This window comes from Hypanus sabinus, chromosome 6, assembly GCF_030144855.1.
Source record: "Hypanus sabinus isolate sHypSab1 chromosome 6, sHypSab1.hap1, whole genome shotgun sequence".
Classification (NCBI taxonomy): Eukaryota; Metazoa; Chordata; class Chondrichthyes; order Myliobatiformes; family Dasyatidae; genus Hypanus; species Hypanus sabinus.
In genome coordinates, this window is record NC_082711.1 from 59126273 (window position 1) to 59146018 (window position 19746).

General features: G+C 40.3%; 1 protein-coding gene across 1 annotated transcript in view; it reads right to left on the reverse strand.

Annotated features, from left to right (window-relative positions):
- itga8 (integrin, alpha 8) overlaps nucleotides 1–19746 on the reverse strand; it is a 242751-nt gene that overhangs the window by 92682 nt on the left and 130323 nt on the right. The window contains exon 18 of the mRNA XM_059972246.1: nucleotides 15999–16130. Coding sequence (XP_059828229.1) covers nucleotides 15999–16130 — 132 coding nt within the window. The remainder of the gene's footprint in view (nucleotides 1–15998; nucleotides 16131–19746) is intronic.

The following is a 19746-nucleotide window of genomic DNA, read 5'->3' on the forward strand; positions in this document are numbered from 1 at the left end:
TAATAAATTCCACAGATTCACCAACTGAGTGAAGTAATTGCTCCTCATTGTCTTGGTCTATATCATAAAATTGTTCCCCTCACTCTCGATCGCCCAGCCTGGGGAAACATCCTCCTCACTTCTAGTCTCTGTACCATGTCAGAAATTTGTAAGTTTCAGTGAGATTCCTCTCATTCTTCTTAGCTCTAGTGAAAACAAACCTAGTCGGCTCAGTCCTTCCTAATACAACAGTCCTGACATTCTGGGAATCAATCTTGTGGACCTTTGCTGCCGTCTTTGGCAAGAGGGACAAAGCAGAGTAAAAACTATTTAAAAAGGGACTATGAAAAGACCAAAAAATATGAAAATACAACAAAATTTAGAAATCTAGAAAAAATGTGACCAGAAACGATACAAACTGATACAGAGATAAATGAAACTGATGGACATAGTAATTGATTATTTGTGACAATTCCAGTAGAGGAACCCAACAGAATCCAGAAAATACCCACCCAGAAAACTAGTACTGAATGAGAGGCAGAGCAAAACGACTCTGACAGAAAGAATGAAAAATGACAAGTCCTCAGAACAAAAGACAATCAAACATTGGTGAGAGCTGAAGTAGTTGAGAATATCGATAATATTCCAAGTAAAGGTTTTCTTGATTGAGAATAGTCATACTAGTCAGGAAAATTATGCATGTTATTGTTGTGTAAGAAAGTTACAAGACAGAAACCAAGCAGAAACAAGGATATTTAGTTTTAGGGGGTTTCCAAAACCACAGATGTGCTCAAGAGAAAAATCTCTAGATAAAACAATTGCTAGTAGTACCAAAAATCATTGAGGATTAAGGCAGATTTTGAATATTTAAGAGCATCTTCCATATGCTGGATTACACTGATACAAATATAGAAGCATCTCTCAGAAACAATGATAAAAAGAAAGACAAAAACAGAAAACAACAGAAGTATAATTTTTATTTTAGATTTCCAGCAATTGGAAGCTTTATTTTGATCTATTTATTATGCTATTATTTCAAGATCTGCTGAGGATAATTTTAAATTATTGGGGTGGCACAGTAGTGTAGTGATTAGTGGGACGTTACTGCAGCTCACGGGCGTCGGAGTTTGGAGTTCAATTCTATCGTCCTCTGTAAAGAAGCCTGTACATACATTCCTTCTGTGCGTGCATGGGTTTCCTTCCACGGTCCAAGGATATATCAATTAGTAGGTTAATTAGTAATTGTAAGGTGTGCTGTGATTAGGCTAGGGTTAAATTGGCAGGCTGCTGGGCATGGGTGCAGCTCAGTGGGGTTTGTTCCATGCTATGAGACATGATTGATAAGTTCATGGCCTAAGACAGAAGGAGTCAATTTTAGAAAACATAGCACATTTATTTTTCAACATAGTCCCCTCCTACATTACCCACTTAGTCCAGCAGTCGTGGAACATATGGATCTTGGACCTCCAGAAAGTGTCCAATAAATGTGCTAGGTTTTCTAAAATTGACTTCTTCTACTTTAGGCCACGAACTTATCAATCACCCCTCGTACATCTCAAAATAAAATAAATAACTGCAAGTAAGACAATGATGGAAGGCCAGTCTATCATGGGCATGACCAGCACTCAACAGGAAGAGCTGCTCAACAAGATGACATCTATCATCAAGGACCCCTGCCATCCACAACTTGCCCTTATCTCACTTCTCCCATCAGGCAAGCCTGAAGTCAGTCCCACACCACCAGGTTCAGGGACTGCTGCTTTCTGAAAACTATAAGGATCTTATGCCCTACATACTCCAACATCCTTGCTCAGCAATGGAATACGACAGAGTACCTCCTGTACAAGTGTGGACATTTCCCTGAGTGTGTCTTTATGTTGTGCACTAAGGTCTTGGTTTTGCTTAGCCTTCTTTCTCTCTCTTCACAGTCTTGTATAATGTATGTATGATTTTTATTCTGTGTGTTGTCTTTATCTATATACCCATGATGCTGCTACAAGTAAGTTTTTCATCATGCCTAGACCTCACGGTGTTTATTCAATGACAATGAACTCAACTTAACCTAACTTGACTTCCTGTTTCATTTCCATTGAAATCCCAATGTTCCATCCCATTAAGTTTCCAAAGAGATGATTTATTTCTTATGATGCATGAGTATTCAGTGAAAAATTGTCTGTGAACTGCCTTCTGTTTACCATGGTAAATGTAGTAAACAGCAAGCATGGAAATAAATGAAAACCATCTTCCTACGTTGCATGATGTCAGCGATTCCACCAGTATAAACAAACACTGGTAGGTCCACATCTCAACTTGATGTGGCTAACCAATAGATGTACTGCTCTATCCCACCTGTCTCTTCCATCCTGATAATCTCCAGGAATTCCTAGTGATAAAGAGAAAAATGGGTGCTGGCTCACATACAAGTTTAGTTTTAAATGCCACTCCTTTCATACTTGTTTGAAATCTTTTTTGACCTGTACCACAAAGAATGAGATTCTGGACATGTCTCCTTGCAAACACTTAGCAGTGACAAAGATAGAAGGGGCTATTTCTTCATCACATTTCAATCAAACACTTTTGTTGAAACTGCTCAGAACACACACACGCACACACGCACATAGACATTCACACACTTACAATGGTTTGATTAGTTGGAATAAGCATATTTGAACAAGTGTGTCTAATTTACAGTACATCGACAAGGCCCATCACCAACTGTGCAGGAGAGGACAGTGTTGGGCTACCAGATTAAGCTGCTGCAATCCTCATGACAATTATCTAAGAAGCTGATCATTGACATCAGGAGGAGGAAAACAGAAGTCCATGAGTCAGTCCTCTTCAGAGGATTAGAGGTGGAGAGGGCCAACAACATTAAGTTCCTCAGTGTTATTATTTTGGCAGACCTGCCCTGGGCCCAGCACCTAAGAGCAATTATGAAGAAAGCATGGTAGCACCTCTGCTTCCTTAGGAGTTTGCAAAGATTCGGAATCACATCTAAAATTTTGAGGAACTTTTATGAATACCTAGTGAATAATATATTGACTGGCTATATCACAGCCTGGAATGGAAACACCAATACTCTTGAACAGAAAATCATAGTGGAGATAGCCCAGTCCATCACGGGTGAACCTGTCCCACCATTGAGACCATCTGCACAAATTGTTGTGGCAAGAAAACAGCATCCAGTATCAGGGACCTTGTATCCAGAGAGCCAATCCTGTCCAGACCCCCACCATCCATGTCATGCTCTCTTCTCACTGCTGCCATCAGGAAGGTAGTACAGGAGTCTCAGGACTCACACCACCAGGTTCAGGAATAGTTATTACTCCTCAGCCATCAGGCTCCTGAACCAAAGGGATTAACTTCACTAGTCTCACCACTGAAATGTTCCCACAAACTATGGACTCACTTTCAAGAACTCATCTAAACTTTGTTGTCTTTTGCACACTGCTTGAACACCCAAGTTGGTGTGGTCTTTCATCGATATTCTTATGCTTATTATTCTATTAGGATTTATTGAGTATGCCGGCAAGAAAGCAAATCTCATTATACGTGGTGACATATATGAACTTTAATAATAAATTTACTTTGAACTTCTGATAGTTTTATACACTTCTATCAGGACACACTTCCACCTACTTGTGCTCTAAATAAGACAAGCTCAGTGACCAAATCTCTCCTATATGTAAAGTCCTCCATTTCTGGCAAAATCCTGGTGAATCTCCACTGCGTACCTTCCCTATAGTGTAGCAGACAGAACTGCGCACAATATTCTTGCTAGCCTAACCACTGCTTCATAAAATTGTAACATCCCAACTCTTATATCCTATGCCTTGACTGATGAAGGCAAGTAAGACATAAGCCTTCACAAACAAGAGAAAATCTGCAGATGGTAGAAATCCGAGCAACTTACACACAATGCTGGAGGAACTCAGCAAGCCAAGCTGCATCTGGGAAAAGAGTACAGTCAACATTTTGGGCCGAGAGCCTTCAGCAGGACGCATGGCGTCTTCACCAGCTTATGTTGCCACTTCTGGTGAACAATGGACATGAATCCCAATACCCATCAGTTCACTAATGTTCTTCAATACCCTGCCATTTCCTGTATAGGTCCTGCTCCAATTTGAACTTTCAAAATGCATCGCCTCACACTTGTCAGGATTAAATTTCATCTGCTAACTATCCACCCAGATCTTCATCCAATCTATATTCTGCTACACACTTAAGTAACCTTCTTCACTATCCACACCACCACCAATTCTTACAACATATGAAAACTTACTAACTATACCACTTACCCTAATACATCCAAGTCATTGGTATATACTCTCCCACAAACAGCAAAGATCCCAGCATCAGTCTCCATGGTACATCACCACTCACAGACTTTCAATCAGAAAAGCATGCTTCCACGAACATCCACTGCCTCTTATCTCCAAGTCAATGTTGGACTCAATTAGCCAATTTGCCTTAGATCCCATGTATTTTAAGCTTCTCGACCAGCCTCCCATGCAGAGATGTGATATGGAGCTCAGCATATGGCAGAAACCAGCGTCCCCTGCATGCAGTTTGCCGACGCTTCTCACTGCCTCAGTAAAGCAGTCGGCATAATCAAGGACCCTAAGCACACTGAACATTCTCTCTCCTGGGTAGAAGATGCAAAAGCCTGGAAGCATGTGTCACAGGTTCAAGGAGAGCTTTTATCCTGCTGCTAATATGATGAAATGGACTCGGCCTCCCAATCTACCTCACTATGACCTTGCACGTTATTGTCTACCTGCACGGCAACTCTGATGCTACATTCTTCATCCTTTCACTGTTTTACCTGATACTATCTCAATGTCTTGTTGTGATGAAATTATCTATATGCACGGTATTCAATATATGTTTCTCACAGTACTTTGGTACGTATGACTATTATAAACCAATTTACCAATTTTCCCCACAGAGTTTGTATTTGGTTCAACACAGTGTGATGCTGCCAGTCCAGGCCAGACTAGAGGAGCAGCTGAGAGAATGAGAGATTCTCGATTTGAGTTGAACAGAGGACTGCACACTTAGATTATCATGGGCAATCATCTGCATGGCACCCGCTGGCAAGAAACGAAGCAAGGGTCATTAAGAACTTCTTGGCATCAAACCAGTGTAACCCCAGACATAGCTCTCAATTAAACAAAGCATTCAGCAAACCAAGGTTGCCCATGGTCAAATGAAGTGGAACCTCTACAATGATGTTTTCCTCTAGATCTCTATGAGCTCACGTGGGTCGAGTTGTTTATTTAGCTCATAGAAATATAAAATAATAGGGGCCAAAGCAGGCATTGGCCCACCATTCAGCATGATCATGAAACTTTCCAGACATCAGGAACACCCAATCTTAAACACTGTTGATCCTGGGCTTATTAGTCTATTATTGTTAGCTTATTATTCCTTGTCCTTTTTTAATTCTTGTTCATTTTCGCAATCAACAGTGGAGTTACATTTGCCTCCGTCCAATTATTGGGAACTGCTCCAGAGTCAAAAAGGATTTTGGAAGATGACCAACAGTGCATCCAATATTTCCAATTTTTCCAGGGCCATTTCCATTTTTTAGGAAGCTGGCTGTCAGCTCCTGGCTCTTTACAATATTTACAACCGTTTGTTCCAAATAGATCTGGAAAGTTACTTGCACTTATGAAGACAAAACCAGTATACATTTAATTGCTCTGCCATTGCTTTGTTCACATCATAACTTCCCCCATTACTCACTGTCGAGGTCCTCACCAACCTTATCTATGAAAGTAATTTCTGCATTCTGACTAGGACCCAAGATCTGAATTACTTAGCATATCTTCTGGCAGAAAATTACAAGCTAAAACTGTTATAAAGATATGTGCAAAGAATCTTTGCCAGAAAACAGTGGTGAATTTGTCACAAACAATGCAGAAATCAATGTTGAGAAACAGAACTAAATGCACTGATGAAGTGGTGCCAAATCACCACTAAAACCACAGAATACCAGTGCAGAAGAGAAGCGCTCACAAGGGACTTCAGTGGCTTTAAATAAATTCCTAAAGGAATTTAAAATATTTTAAAAGTAGGCATTCAATCAAAACACAGCATTGAACAAACAATTTCTGAAGTGAAAATGATGAAGAGTCAATAGAGTCAACAGAGCTTGTTGAAAGGTGCCATGTGGATCTGGGCTTTGGCATTCCCTGCAATCCTGAGGTTCTGCATTAACTTGGAATGTCTGGGGCCTTGACAAACTGTTTTAAGAAATATTTTTTTAAATGATGAATTTTTAAGTTTTAGTGGAGAAATTTAATGACAAATTATTCACTTAACTGTTTAATGCAAGATCTTATATCATCCTTCTGAGGCCTTTTATTTGATAAAAGCAAGAGGTTCTCAACAACTTGGATCTGTCCTTAAAATCAAAATGCTGTAAATGCTTAATGAGCCAGCAAGCATATGTGGAGGCAGTAATTTGTGGACAACTGCAACACTGCAATTGGTGGCATGATTGTACATGTGTTTCATTATAAAAAGCAGAGGAATACCAGAGATCTAGAAGGTAAGAGCAAGAGAATAGTACTGTACTGGTTGGATTTTATGAAGCATCTTGTGTTTAGTCTTGACATTCCATTTTAAAGATGATATTGGAAAAGGTTTCGGACTGATTAACCAGGACAACCATGACAGAAGAATTTATCTTTTAGAGGCAGGATGATTTCATATTGCATTCCCAAAGATAAAAAAAAATACCAAGCATTAGACTGACTGGCTTGACTGAAACAGTAAGGACACTGACAAGGCCGTCAGGGGATGGTGTGACCGAGTTTGAAACTGTGGAACATGCTGCTTCAAATCAACAGCAATTCTGAAAATACAGTCAATGTAAAGATATGACAAGAAACATGGATAACTGGGAAGACTGGGTAAAACTGTAGTTACTGAAAAAAATCATAATACAGAGAAATCTCTGGAAAAATCCAGCTAGGAAGGAAGAATTTGGAAAGGTACTATTCAGTGCTATCCAACATTTCTTCTCTCACTATATCCTATCATTCTATTCATTCACTCGGTTCTACCTGACTAATCTCTCTTCCCCTTTACCTGCTTCACCTATCAGATTCTGTCTCCCATTCCAATCTAGCTCCATCCGCCATTCATCTGGTTCTACTTAATACCTACCAAACTGTCACATCCATCCCTCTCATTTATATACAGGTTTCCTCCCCTCTACACTCTCAGTCCTGTTGCATGATTTTTACCCTCTTGATTTCTCTCCTAGGCCTGATCTTAAATTTTTAAGATTTGTTGATTTGTAGATTTTAAGATTTGTACCCAACTGTCTAAACGCTTTGTACATGTACCTTAATGTATTTCTGCATATGACAATAAAGTTGACTGGGATTACAGAATCGGGGGATGTCAAATGCACAAGCTGTCCTGTACTCTTTTGCTAACTCAGTGAATGAATACAAGGTGTAACTGACAGTGAACGTGGAAGACCTCCGACTGTACAATGCTATGCTCCAACAGAAACAATTTAGATTAGGGTTCCTCAACCTGGGTTCCGAGAGATAGGTCACTAGGGGTTCCGCGAGAGATTGTGATTGAAAATAAACATTGTTTTTTTGAACTTCATGCAATGCATGATGCTAGCGCTTGCAGTGGTGGGCAGTGAATGAGCAGCCCCAGCAGCAATCTCATTAGAGGTCTCTCAGCTCAGTACGGCAGTACACAGAACGACTGTGTTTATTTGGCTGAATCTATTCTCAGTTTTTGATGTGAGATAAGGGATGCCATTGATAATTGGTGAGCGCTTTATTGCATGGAGGGGAGGACAGTAGGCTGATTAGGAGCAGGAACTGAGTTTTCCTAGCATTGAATGAACTCACCCAATTTAGGCTGTGACGTCAGCCTCTCCCTCCCGAATTCCCTCCCCCAACTTCCCCTTACACGTTGCCGACTGATTTATGGGAGTGAACAAACTCTACCAGTGCAGTAGAAAATTGGATGTAAATTTTCATTCCAAAGAAGGAATTTTTACATACCACAATTCAGCTGCTAGGCTGTCGCTTTGCTGATGCAGTAAACGTAAAAGGGTGGATTGTGTAGGTTAGAAGTGAGTTGTATTGTGAAGTTTTTGTGGGTCTTTTTGCAGTTTTCTTGTTTAGTTATTTATTATGCCATTCTTCTTATACAGCCTGTCTTTACAATGAAAGCTGCTTACAAATGGGTTTTACATAGACTAGTGATCAAAGTTGTCAGATTCCATTGTGCCTAGTCTCTGGCAAAAACTTACAAATATGGCAACAGCTCCAGCAAAATTGAAAAGACACTTAACTACAAATCACAGCCATATGACGTTTATGCTGATTATTCTAAACAGCTATTGGAATCTCAAAACAAACAGAGTGAAGCTTTTGTTAATAAAGCCACAGTCAGTAAAAAGCAAGTTATTTAGCAGCAGAACTTATTACCCAGAAAAGGAGAAGTCACACAGTTGGTGAGAACCTAATGATGCCAGCACGTAAAATTATAGTGGATAAACTGGTAAGACAAGACACAGTATGACAAATTGATAAGGTTTCATTCTCTAACAGGATGATAAGTCGAAGTATTGATGCTCAAGAAGTTTTGTGTGATAACAACAGCTCCTCTATCCAGATTGATGAGTCAACAGATTTCACCAATAAATGTCATGTTGTAGCATTTGTAAGATTTGAAAATGATTGTTAAATTTTAAAGAAGTTTTTCTGCTGCAAAGAGCTGCCCGAAACAAGCAAAGGCCAAGCTATGTTTAATGTTTGGTCTTCGTGTTTGGAAACAAAAGGCCTGTTGTGGAGGAACTGTGTTGGCATTTCTCGTTAAAAAAAATGAAGTCCTCTTGTCACAACACACTGCTTCAACGTTGCAAATAAATTTTCATGTAAATAGATTTAATTAAAATCAAGTTACAACCGTTTTTTTAAATTAAATGTACCCAGCCTACTTTTAGAAAAAACTTAATCCTATTTTGGCTTAAGACAGTTCTTTAACAGAAATTTATTATGTTTGCCTTATGAGCTTTCAAAATTTTATGAACGGATAAGAAAGAGATTAATTTCAAGAAAGGTAAGCTCAGAACATAGAAATCTACAGCACATTACAGCCCACAACGTTGTGCTGACCATTAACCTACTCTAGAAACTTCCTAAAATTTCCCTACCACGTAGCCCTCTATTTTTCTAAGCTCCATGAACTTATCTAAGAGCCTCTTAAAAGACCCTATTGTATCCACCTCTGCCGCCATCATCGGCAGTGTATTCCAGGCACTGCCACCAGTCTTTGTGCAAAAAACCTAGCCCTGCCATACCCTCTGGGCCTCCTTCCAAGCATCTTAAAACTATGCCTCCTCATATTAGCCATTTCAGCCCTGGGAAAAAGCCTCTGGTTATCCACATGATCAATGCCTCTCATAATCTTATACACCTGCATAAAGTGACCTCTTATCTTCTGTCACTCTAGGGAGAAAAGGCCAAGTTCACTCAACCTCTAAAAAGAGGAGTCTCAGAACAGATCCCTGCAGAACACCTCTAGTTACTGACCTCCATGAAGAATACGAACCACCTACAACCACCCTTTGCCTTCTGTAGGCAAGCAAATTCCGGATCCACAACGTAAGGACTTCTTGGATCTCATGCCTCCTTAATTTCTATATGAGCCTTGCATGGGAAACCTCATCAAATCCTTTAGTGAAATCCATATACACTACATCCACTGCTCTACCTTCATCAATGTGTTTTGTTACATCCTCAAGGAATTCAGCTAGGCTTGTAAGGCACAAACTGCCCTTGACAAAGCCATGCTGACTATCCTTAATCAGATTATGTCTCTCCAAATGATCAGAAACCTGCTTCTCAAGAACTTCGCCAACAACTTGCCCACCACTGAAGTAAGACTCACTAGTCTATAATTTCCTGGTTTATCTGTACTCCCTTTCTTGAACAAGGGAACAACATTGTTCCAATCTGCTGGTACTTCTCCCATCCCTATTGATGGTGCAAAGATCATCACCAGAGACTCAGCAATCTCCTCACTCATTTCCCACAGTATCCTGGGGTATACCTCATCCAGATCTGGTGACTTATCTAACTTAATGCCTGTCAAAAGCTCCAGCATATCCTCTTTCTTAATATCTATACACTCAAGCATTCCACTCTGCTGTAAGTCATCCCCAGAATTGCTAAGGTCCTTTTCTCTGGCGAATACTGAAGCAAAGTACTCATTAAGTACCTCTGCTAGCTCCTCTGATACATTTCACACCTGATTGATCCTATTCTCACATGGCTCATCCCTTTGCTCTTCACATACTTGTAGAATGCCTTGGGGGTTTCCTTAATTCTGCTCACCAAGGCCTTCTCATGTTTCCTTCTAGCTCCCCTAATTTGATTCTTAATCTCCTTCCTGGCAGCCTTGTAATTTTCTAGAGCTCTAACAGTACCTAGTTTCTTGAACCTTTCATGTGCTTTTCTTTTCTTCTTAATTAGATTTTCGACATCTTTTGTACACTATGGTTCTTTTACCCTACGATCCTTTCCCTGCCTCAATGAAACACATCTATGCAGAACTCCATGCAAATGTTCCCTGAACATTTGTCACATTTCTGCCGTGGATTTCCCTGAGAACATCTGTTCACAATTTATGCTTCCAAGTTTCTGCCTGATAGCATCATACTTCCCTCAACCCCAATTAACTGCTTTCCCAAATTGTCTGCTCCCATCTCTCTTCAGTGCTATGGTAAAGGAGATAGAATTGTGATCACTATTTCCAAAATGCTCTCCCACTGAGAGACCTGACACCTGACCAGGTTCATTTCCCAATATCAGATCAAGTACAACCTCTCCTTTAGTTGGCTTGTCTATATATTGTGTCAGGAAACCTTCCTGAACACACCTAACGAACTCCACTCCATCCTAACCCCTTGCTCTAAGGAGATGCCAGTCAAAATGGAGGGTTATGGGCTGAGTGCGGGCCACTGGGACTAGGTGAGAGTATACGTTCGGCACAGACTAGAAGGGCTGAGATGGCCTGTTTCCGTGCTGTAATTGTTATATGGTTAAATGGTTATATGGTTAAAATTAGGAAAGTTAAAATTGCCCATCACAACAACCCTGTTCCAGAATCTGCCTCCCTAGCTGCTCCTTGATTTTTTTTACTATTGAAGGTCTAAAAATACAGTAGAGTTATTATCCTTCTCCTGTTTATGATTTCCATCCACAATGACTCCGCAGACAATCCATGTCTTCCTCATTTTCTGTAGCCAGGATCCTGTCCCTGATTAGCATTGCCATGCACCCACCTCTTTTACCTCCATCCCTGTCCTTTTAGAAACATCTAAAGCTCTGCACACTCAGCAGCCATTCTTGTCCTGAAACATCCAAGTCCCTGTAATGGCCACAACATCATAGTTCCACATATTGATCTATGCTCCTGCTCTTCAGCCATCTTCCCAACTCCTTAAACTTACTCTGCAGGACCTCTAACCCTCTTCTGCCTATGTCATCAGTACCAATATGTACCACAACCTCTGGCTGCTTGCCCTCCTCTTCAAGAATATTTTGCAACTGCTCAGAGGCATCCTGGACCCCAGCACCCAGGAGGCAGCACACTATCCTGGCGTCTCTTTTGCTGCCGTAGAATCTCCTATCTGTCCCCCTATCTATCAAGTGCCCTATGACGATTACTCCATCTGATTTCACCCTGAGGCTCAGAGCCAACCACAATGCTATTGGTCTGGCTGCTGCTGCCTTGCCCAGACAGGTCATCCCCCTCAGCAGTATCCAAATGAGTCTACCTGTTGCTGAGGGGAATGGACCCTGCACTGACTGCTTTCTCCCTTCACCTCCCTCGGTGTTCACCCATCTACTCCCTCAACTCTGCACTCTGGGTGTAACCACCTGCTCAGAAGTTACATCTATCAATTGTACTGCCTCCCACATTATCTTTAATGTGTTCTTTCAGGGGCTGGAGTTGGCTGCACTTCCCACAGATGTAGTCATCAGGGAGACCATCAGGTTCCATGAATTCCCACATCCAACAGGAGAAGCATTCCACTGCCATATCTGCCATCCTGCCTGGAATGTACAATGGACAACCAAGACCAAATAACGAAAGCTTAACTACCTGTTTTTTTAATATAAGAAAGGTTGTCTAAAAAACCATTCTCTACTCAAAGGAGCATTGACAATTATTTTTGGATTATTGTATCTAGAAATTACTGATCACGCTAATGCACTGTGAGCTGTAGATAGGATAACTTTTACGCTGGGTTTCCGAGACCTGAAAATGATTTCAAGGGTTCTTCCAGGACAAAAAGGTTGAAAAAGGCTGATTTAGATAAAATTGTTCACAATTATTACTTAGATTCTCCCTTAATTGAATGCAAAATGTAGCTGATTACTGTTACATAGCTAACAATACCAAGGGATTCACTGCAATTGCAAACCTCACATACGGCATGGAAACATTTCCCAACTGCAGACTGCAGTTAGCATTTACTTAGAAGCACAGTACAAGAAATTAGTACATAGGTGGTATTCACAAGTCTCTGTGGAGCCACAAATGATGAATTCCAGGAAGTGAAATTACAGGGGCCTCTGTCTCTTGGAAATTATCTACAGACAAAATCTATGAGCACCCTGCTTCACTGACAATGATACAGTGAGTTTAATTGTTCAAGTCTGAATTCCCATCAAGTTGGAATGTAGCAAGATGTAATGCATTATTGCATTATTACTAATGAACATTAATTAATCAACCAATTTTTAAGGACTTTGCTAAAGGTACATAACTCTACTGGCAAAATACAAACTAAATTATTTCAAATTATACTGATACAATACTGTAAAATCCTAGCTGCATTTTCAACTGTTAAATGCAATTATCCACTTTCTTTTAAAGAGTGCCAGTAGAAATCAGGTTAATGATAGGGAATGTGGCCATATTTTTCTCAATTCAAATACATTATGAATTGATATGTGCTTATAACTGTAAACATTAATTCTCCTGTAATGACTTATAGAAACATAGAAAAATTACAACACAATACAGGCCCTCCAACCCACAATGCTGTGCCGAACATGTACTTAGGTTAGAAATAACCCAGGGTTACCCTTAGCCATCTATTTTACTAAGCTCCATGTACCTATCCAGGAGATTTTTTAAAAGACCCTATTGTATCCGCCTCCACCATTGCCGCCGACAGCCATTCCACATACTCACCACTCTCTGTGTAAAAAACTTACCACTGACATCTACTCTGTACCTACTTCCAAGTACCTTAAAACCTTGCCCTCTTGTGATAGCCATTTTAGCCCTGGGAAAAAGCCTCTGACTATCCACACGATGAATGCCTCTCATCATCTTGTACACCTCTATCAGGTCACCTCTCATCCTCTGTCGCTCCAAGGAGAAAAGGCCAAGTTGACTCAACTTTTTCTCGTAAGGCATGCTCCCCAATTGAGGCAACATCCTTGTAAATTTCCTCTGCACCCTTTCTATGGTTTCCACATCCGTCCTGTAGTGAGGTGTCCAGAGCTGAGCACAGTACTCCAAGTGGGGTCTAATCAGTGTCCTGTAAAGCTGTAACATCACCTGTCGGTTCTTAAACTCAATCCCACGATTGATGAAGGCCAATGCACCATATGCCTTCATAACCAGAGTCAACCTGCGCAGCAGCTTTGAACATCCTATGGACTCAGACCCCAAAATCTCTCTGATCCTCCACATTGCCAAGAGTCTTACCATTCATACTATATTCTGCCATCATACTTGACCTCCCAAAATAAACCACCTCACACTTGTCTGGGTTGAATGCGATTTGCCACTTCTCAGCCCAGTTTTGCATCCTATTGATGTCCTGTTGTAACTTCTGACAGCCCGCCACACTATCCACAACACCCCCAACCTCTGTGTCATCAGCAAATTTACTAACCTGTCCCTCCACTTCCTCATCCAGGTCATTTATAAAAATCACAAAGAGAAGGTGTCCCAGAACAGATCCTTGGGGCACACCACTGGTCACCAACCTCCATGCAGAATATGACCAATTCTAGATCCACAAAGCAAGGTCCCCTTTGATCCCATGCCTCCTTACTTTCTCAATAAGCCTTGCATGGGGTACCTTATCAAATGCCTTGCTGAAATCCATCTACACTGCATCTACTGATTTACCTTCATCGATGTGTTTAGTCATATCCTCAAAAAATTCAATTAGGCTCGTAAGGTACAACTTGCCTTCGATAAAGCCCTGCTGACTATTCCTAATCATGTTATGTCTCTCCAAATATTCATAAATCCTGCCTCTCAGTATCTTTTCCATAAACCTACCAACCAGTGAGGTAAGACTCACTGATCTATAATTTCCCGGGCTATCTCTACTCCATTTCTTGAATAAGGGAACAACATCCACAACCCTCCAATCCTCTGGAACCTCTTCTGTCCCCACTGATGATGCAAAGATCATCACCAGAGGCTCAGCAATCTCCTCCCTCACCTCCCACAGTAGCCTGGGGTACATCTCATCCAGTCCCAGTTACTTATCTAACTTGATGCTTTCCAAAAGCTCCAGCACATCCTCTTTCTTAATGTCTATATGCTCAACCTTTTCAATCCATTGTAAGTCATCCCTACAATTGCCAAGATCCTTTTCCATAATGAATACTGTCACACTTGATTGGTCCTGTTTTCTTACATCTCATCCTCTTGATCTTCACATACTTGTAGAATGCCTTGGGGTTTTCTTTAATCCTGCTCACCAAGGCCTTTTCATGGCCCCTTCTGTCTCTCCTAATTTCATTCTTAAACTCCTTCCTGCTAGCCTTATAATCTTCTAAATCTCTATCATTACCTATTTCTTTGAACCTTTCATAAGCTTTTCTTTTCTTCTTGACATGGATTTTCAACAGCCTTTGTACACCACGGTTCCTGTACCCTACCATCCTTTCCCTATCTCACTGGAATGTACCTATGCAGAACGCCACGCAAATATCCCCTAAACATTTGCCACATTGCTGCCGTACATTTCCCTGAGAACATCTGTTCCCAATTTATGCCTCCAAGTTCCTGCATGATAGCTTCATATTTCCACTTACTCCAATTAAACGCTTTCCTAATTTGTCTGTTCCTATCCCTCTCCAATGCTATAGTAAAGAAGATAAAATTGTGATCACTATCTCCAAAATGCTCACCCACTGAGAGACCTAATACCTAACCAGGTTCATTTCCCAAAACCAGATTAAGTACAGCCTCTCCTCTTGTAGGCTTATCTACATATTGTGTCAGGAAACCTTCCTAAACACACCTAACAAACACCACCCCATCTGAACCTTTTGCTCTAGGGAGATGCCAATTAATATTTGGGAAATTAAAATCTCCCACCATGACAACCCTGTTATTATTACACCTTTCCAGAATCTGTCTCTCTATTTGCTCCTCAATGTCCTTGTTACTATTGGGCAGCCTATAAAAAACACCTAGTAGAGTTATTGACCCCTTCCTGTTTCTAACTTTCACCCACAGAGACCCAGTAGACAATCCCTCCATGATTTCCTCCTTTTCTGCAGCCGTAACACTATCTCTGATATACAATGCCACGCTCCACCTCTTCTGCCTCCCTCTCTGTCCTTTCTGAAACATCTATAGCCTGGCGCTCGAAATAACCATTCCTGCCCCTGAGCCATCCAAGTCCCTGTATTGGCCACAACATCACAGCTCCAAGTACTGATCCACAGACTAAGCTCATCCACTTAAGCATTGCTGTTGACATTTAGTTTTCATTTTCATTCTTCTCCCCAGGATAAAACATATTTTTACAATTAATAAGGTCTTCACAATTCCTCACCAGTGATATTTTTAAATTTGCCTCTATATTTTAAAACCTATGTCAATTATAAAAACAGACAAAAAAAGACTACCACGCAGCTTTACATGTAGCCGACAATATATCTTCAAAGGGATTAAACTAAATAATAAATGTTTGCCCTCACCTGTTTCTGAAGGAATGTTTCACTGTAGTAGTTAATTATTGGTTTAAGATCATTTGAACGACGAGATTCATTCAAACTGTAATTTAAGCTCACAGTAATTGGTGTTAATTTATCCCGAAAGTCTTTTTCATCCTGAAAGAAATGAATAGAAACACTTAAATTAACATAGATATCACTAAGTTGGTGACAAATACAATTTTCTTGTTTCTAAACATCAATATGTAATATCTATATTAAAATATATTTAGGATCACAAGTCCAAGGAGAAGAATTAAGCCATTCCACCCATCAGATTTGCTCCACCAGTCAATCACGAATACTTTATTTTTCCTCATTCTTCTGCCTTCTCCCTATAACCTTTGATGCCCTTACTAATCGAGAGCCTCTACTTCAAATATAGCCAACGATTTAGCCTCCACATCCATCTGTGGCAATGAATTCCAGATTCCCCACCCTCTAATGGAAACCCTATCCTTAATATTGGACTCCAGCATCTTACGAACCACTGAAGTCAGGCCAGCTGGTCCATAATTTCCTGTCTTTAGTCTTTCTCCTTTCTTAAAAGGAGGAGTGACATTTGCAATTTGGCAGTCCTCTGGAACCATTGCAGAACCTAGTATTTCATCAAAGACTACCTTCCCACCTTATTTCAACTGCACGTTGAAATGAATAGAAAACTGACTATTAATTGGTGCTATATCACAGAAACTTTTGAAATGTTCAGCAATTATTTTTGAGTAGTAGTGTGCCAGCCGGTTACTCTGCGGTGACCCACACATGGACCTTCATGCAGTACCAACAAAGGATGATTGCAATCTAACATGATGCAGCAAAGAAGAATGCAATGCTATGCTTAATTAAGCATTGTTGTGTATGACTAACACTGTTGAGACTGCTGCTCCAGATCTCTGAAGGAAGAATAGCCTCTGAGGGTTTGCTATATCCCTTCACCACTGGTTCCAATGGATGATATGGTCAATTTATAAAGAAGCCTGGGCTGAGACTGATGACTGAAAAATTATCACTTTAAATTCTGGCAAAGGAACTTCCTCCACAACTCCATCATAAAACAAATGACACAAAGGCTCACAGTATGCTTGTCTTAAAAAAGGAAATAGCCAAGAACTGACTGAATTAATTTTTTCACAATCCGTGACTAATTCTTCAATCAGAATATTCCATGTGCTGAAATAATGGAAAATAATGCAAGAGAGGATATTCTTTATTAAAAGTTGAGTCATTGATTTATAGCCTTTGAAATATTGCAGTGTTGGCTGGACAGCATTCCCACTCCAGTTTCACTCCCAGCCCACCACATAATGATACCACTACAGACAACTGGCTACAGAAAACCTCCTATAATAAATATAAGGCCATTGTCAAAGACCCCTACCATCCTTCCCACAATCTCTTTGGCCTCCTGTCATCAGGCAGAAGGTATCGCAGCTCAAGAACCAGAAAAGTCAGGCTGGTTAACAGCTTCTTCCTCCAGACTGTTAACCTTCTAACATCCTGCTGCCACCCAGCACACATGTACACCATGTAAGAATGTCCTGTCACCCTCCCCGCACTCAAATATTCTCATCCTTCTTTCACTTTTCATTTTCTATTGCTGCTATTTCACCTATGTATATGACTGTTTATTTTACTATAATAGTGCCAGCAACATTATACTGCCTTACACAATCAGGCATCTCGCACTTTATGCCAACCTGCCACTCAGGGTCTTGAGCTATTATTTTGTGACTGTATGTGCCAGATTGTAACTACATGTACCGTGTGTGACTACATGCACCGTCCATGTGCAACTACATGCACTGTGTTTTGCACCTTGGACCCAGAGGAACAATGTGTTCAGCTGTATATATGTGCAGGGGTGAATGAAAAGAAACTTTATCTTGAACTTGTAAAGTAACCTGAAGCTTAATCATTGTCACATCACTGCAATCCCCTCAAATTACTTTTTTATTTTAATCTCAAATCAGGTTTATACATGAATACGTTTATACATATTAGTGAAGTTTACATACTCACAGATGATCTTCTATAATCCATTTTTGATGTCAAGTCAGTCACTGTATTATACATTCACAAATAGCCTACAAGCATTCCTAATGTCCTTTTCAGCCTTGCCTTTAGTGAGGAAGTTATTTCATACCAATACATTCTTGCATAATGAAAAGCTAATTTCCAATATAAATGCGATGAGTGTGAATTCCTGATAAAAATGTGCTCATCATATTAAAATAATTGCTTCATTGTTTGAACTACTGTATATCATAATTCCACCCAAACTTACACACTAACGTTTAATTTTCTTCCTTGATAAATTACATTTATTACATTTATTTCAGTCCTGATTCATCAAAAATGATTGAAAAATACACTTCGTCAGCTTGATGGATAAGAATAATTTGTTTTCAAGATGTATTTTTCTTTAGATTTATCCACTCTCAGTACTCCAGACACCAACCAAAGATAGGATGGCCAGGGACATGTGAAGGCTATTGAGTAATTCTGCTGGCTATAGACTGCTTCTGTACTGATACACAAGGAATATCTGCAATATCTATGGCTTCTAATTCACAGAAACTTTACAAAACCTGCCACAATTAATTCAGTATTTACCCACAGCAGATGACCTTTGACATTGCAGGCAGTAATCTTTAAATAGGGCCGGAGAGAAAAAAAATCCTATACTAGTTACCACATTGCATGATATAAAATGGTAAAGTGACCACTGCTGCAGACGTACATGTGTAGTGCTGGGCAGGGACAGATTAACTAGAAGTGGTTCTCATGATGTCTAAGATCCATTAAAATGCACTGAGAAGGTTTGCACATACATAAATCTCCCATTCAGCATTCCTGATTTCCAAAGGTTAATCAAAAAGTGCCTAACAACCAATCTTCTCTTGCTTTTGCTTTTGTTTGCATGGCTGAAGATTAGAGCTCAGAACATAGGAAAGGGGAATCACAGATAGGGCTTTTAGAGTTATAGGGCATTCAGCCCATCATGTCCGCTGAGTATCCGCCTATCCTAATCTCTTTTACCAGCACTTGATCTGTTGCATTCTGAACGTTGGCAATTCAGATCCTCATCAAATTATATGCTGCATGTGGTTTTGCCTTCACCACCCTGTCATGCAGTGTGTTTCCAACTCCAACCACCCACTGGATGAAAATGTTCCTCCTCACACTCCCTTCTAAACCTTCTGCTTCCTGAAGATTTGCTTCTTGGAGGTTTTCAAAGTTAGCTTGATAAGCCAAGTAGAGATGATTATGTTTGGGAAACTTTTTGTTAAATGGGTGCATGCCCATAAAATTAAGCCCACTGTATGAGATACCAGGCAGTAATCAAAGCCTTGCATTCCATACAGTATCTCCTACAAGCAGCAAATGTCTTCAAATAAAATGGACAAAATTGGTCCTCTTGGAGGTCAACTATGCACAGAGGTGAATGAGTTGGGGGAGATCTTAAATGGATTTTTTGCATCTGTATTTACTCAGGAAATGAACACAGAGTCTATAAAAGTGAGGCAAAACAGCAGTAAAGGTCAGGTCCTTTGACAAGTTCCGCACAAAAGGTTGGTCAAGAAGTATCTGTCTTCAGGATGAGGTAGTAAATTGGATGAGACATTGGTTTCATGGGGGAAGTCAGACAGTGACAGCAGAAGATTGCCTCTCTGACTGAAAGCTTGTGATTAATGATCTGGATGATAATGTAGTAAACTGGATCAACAAATTT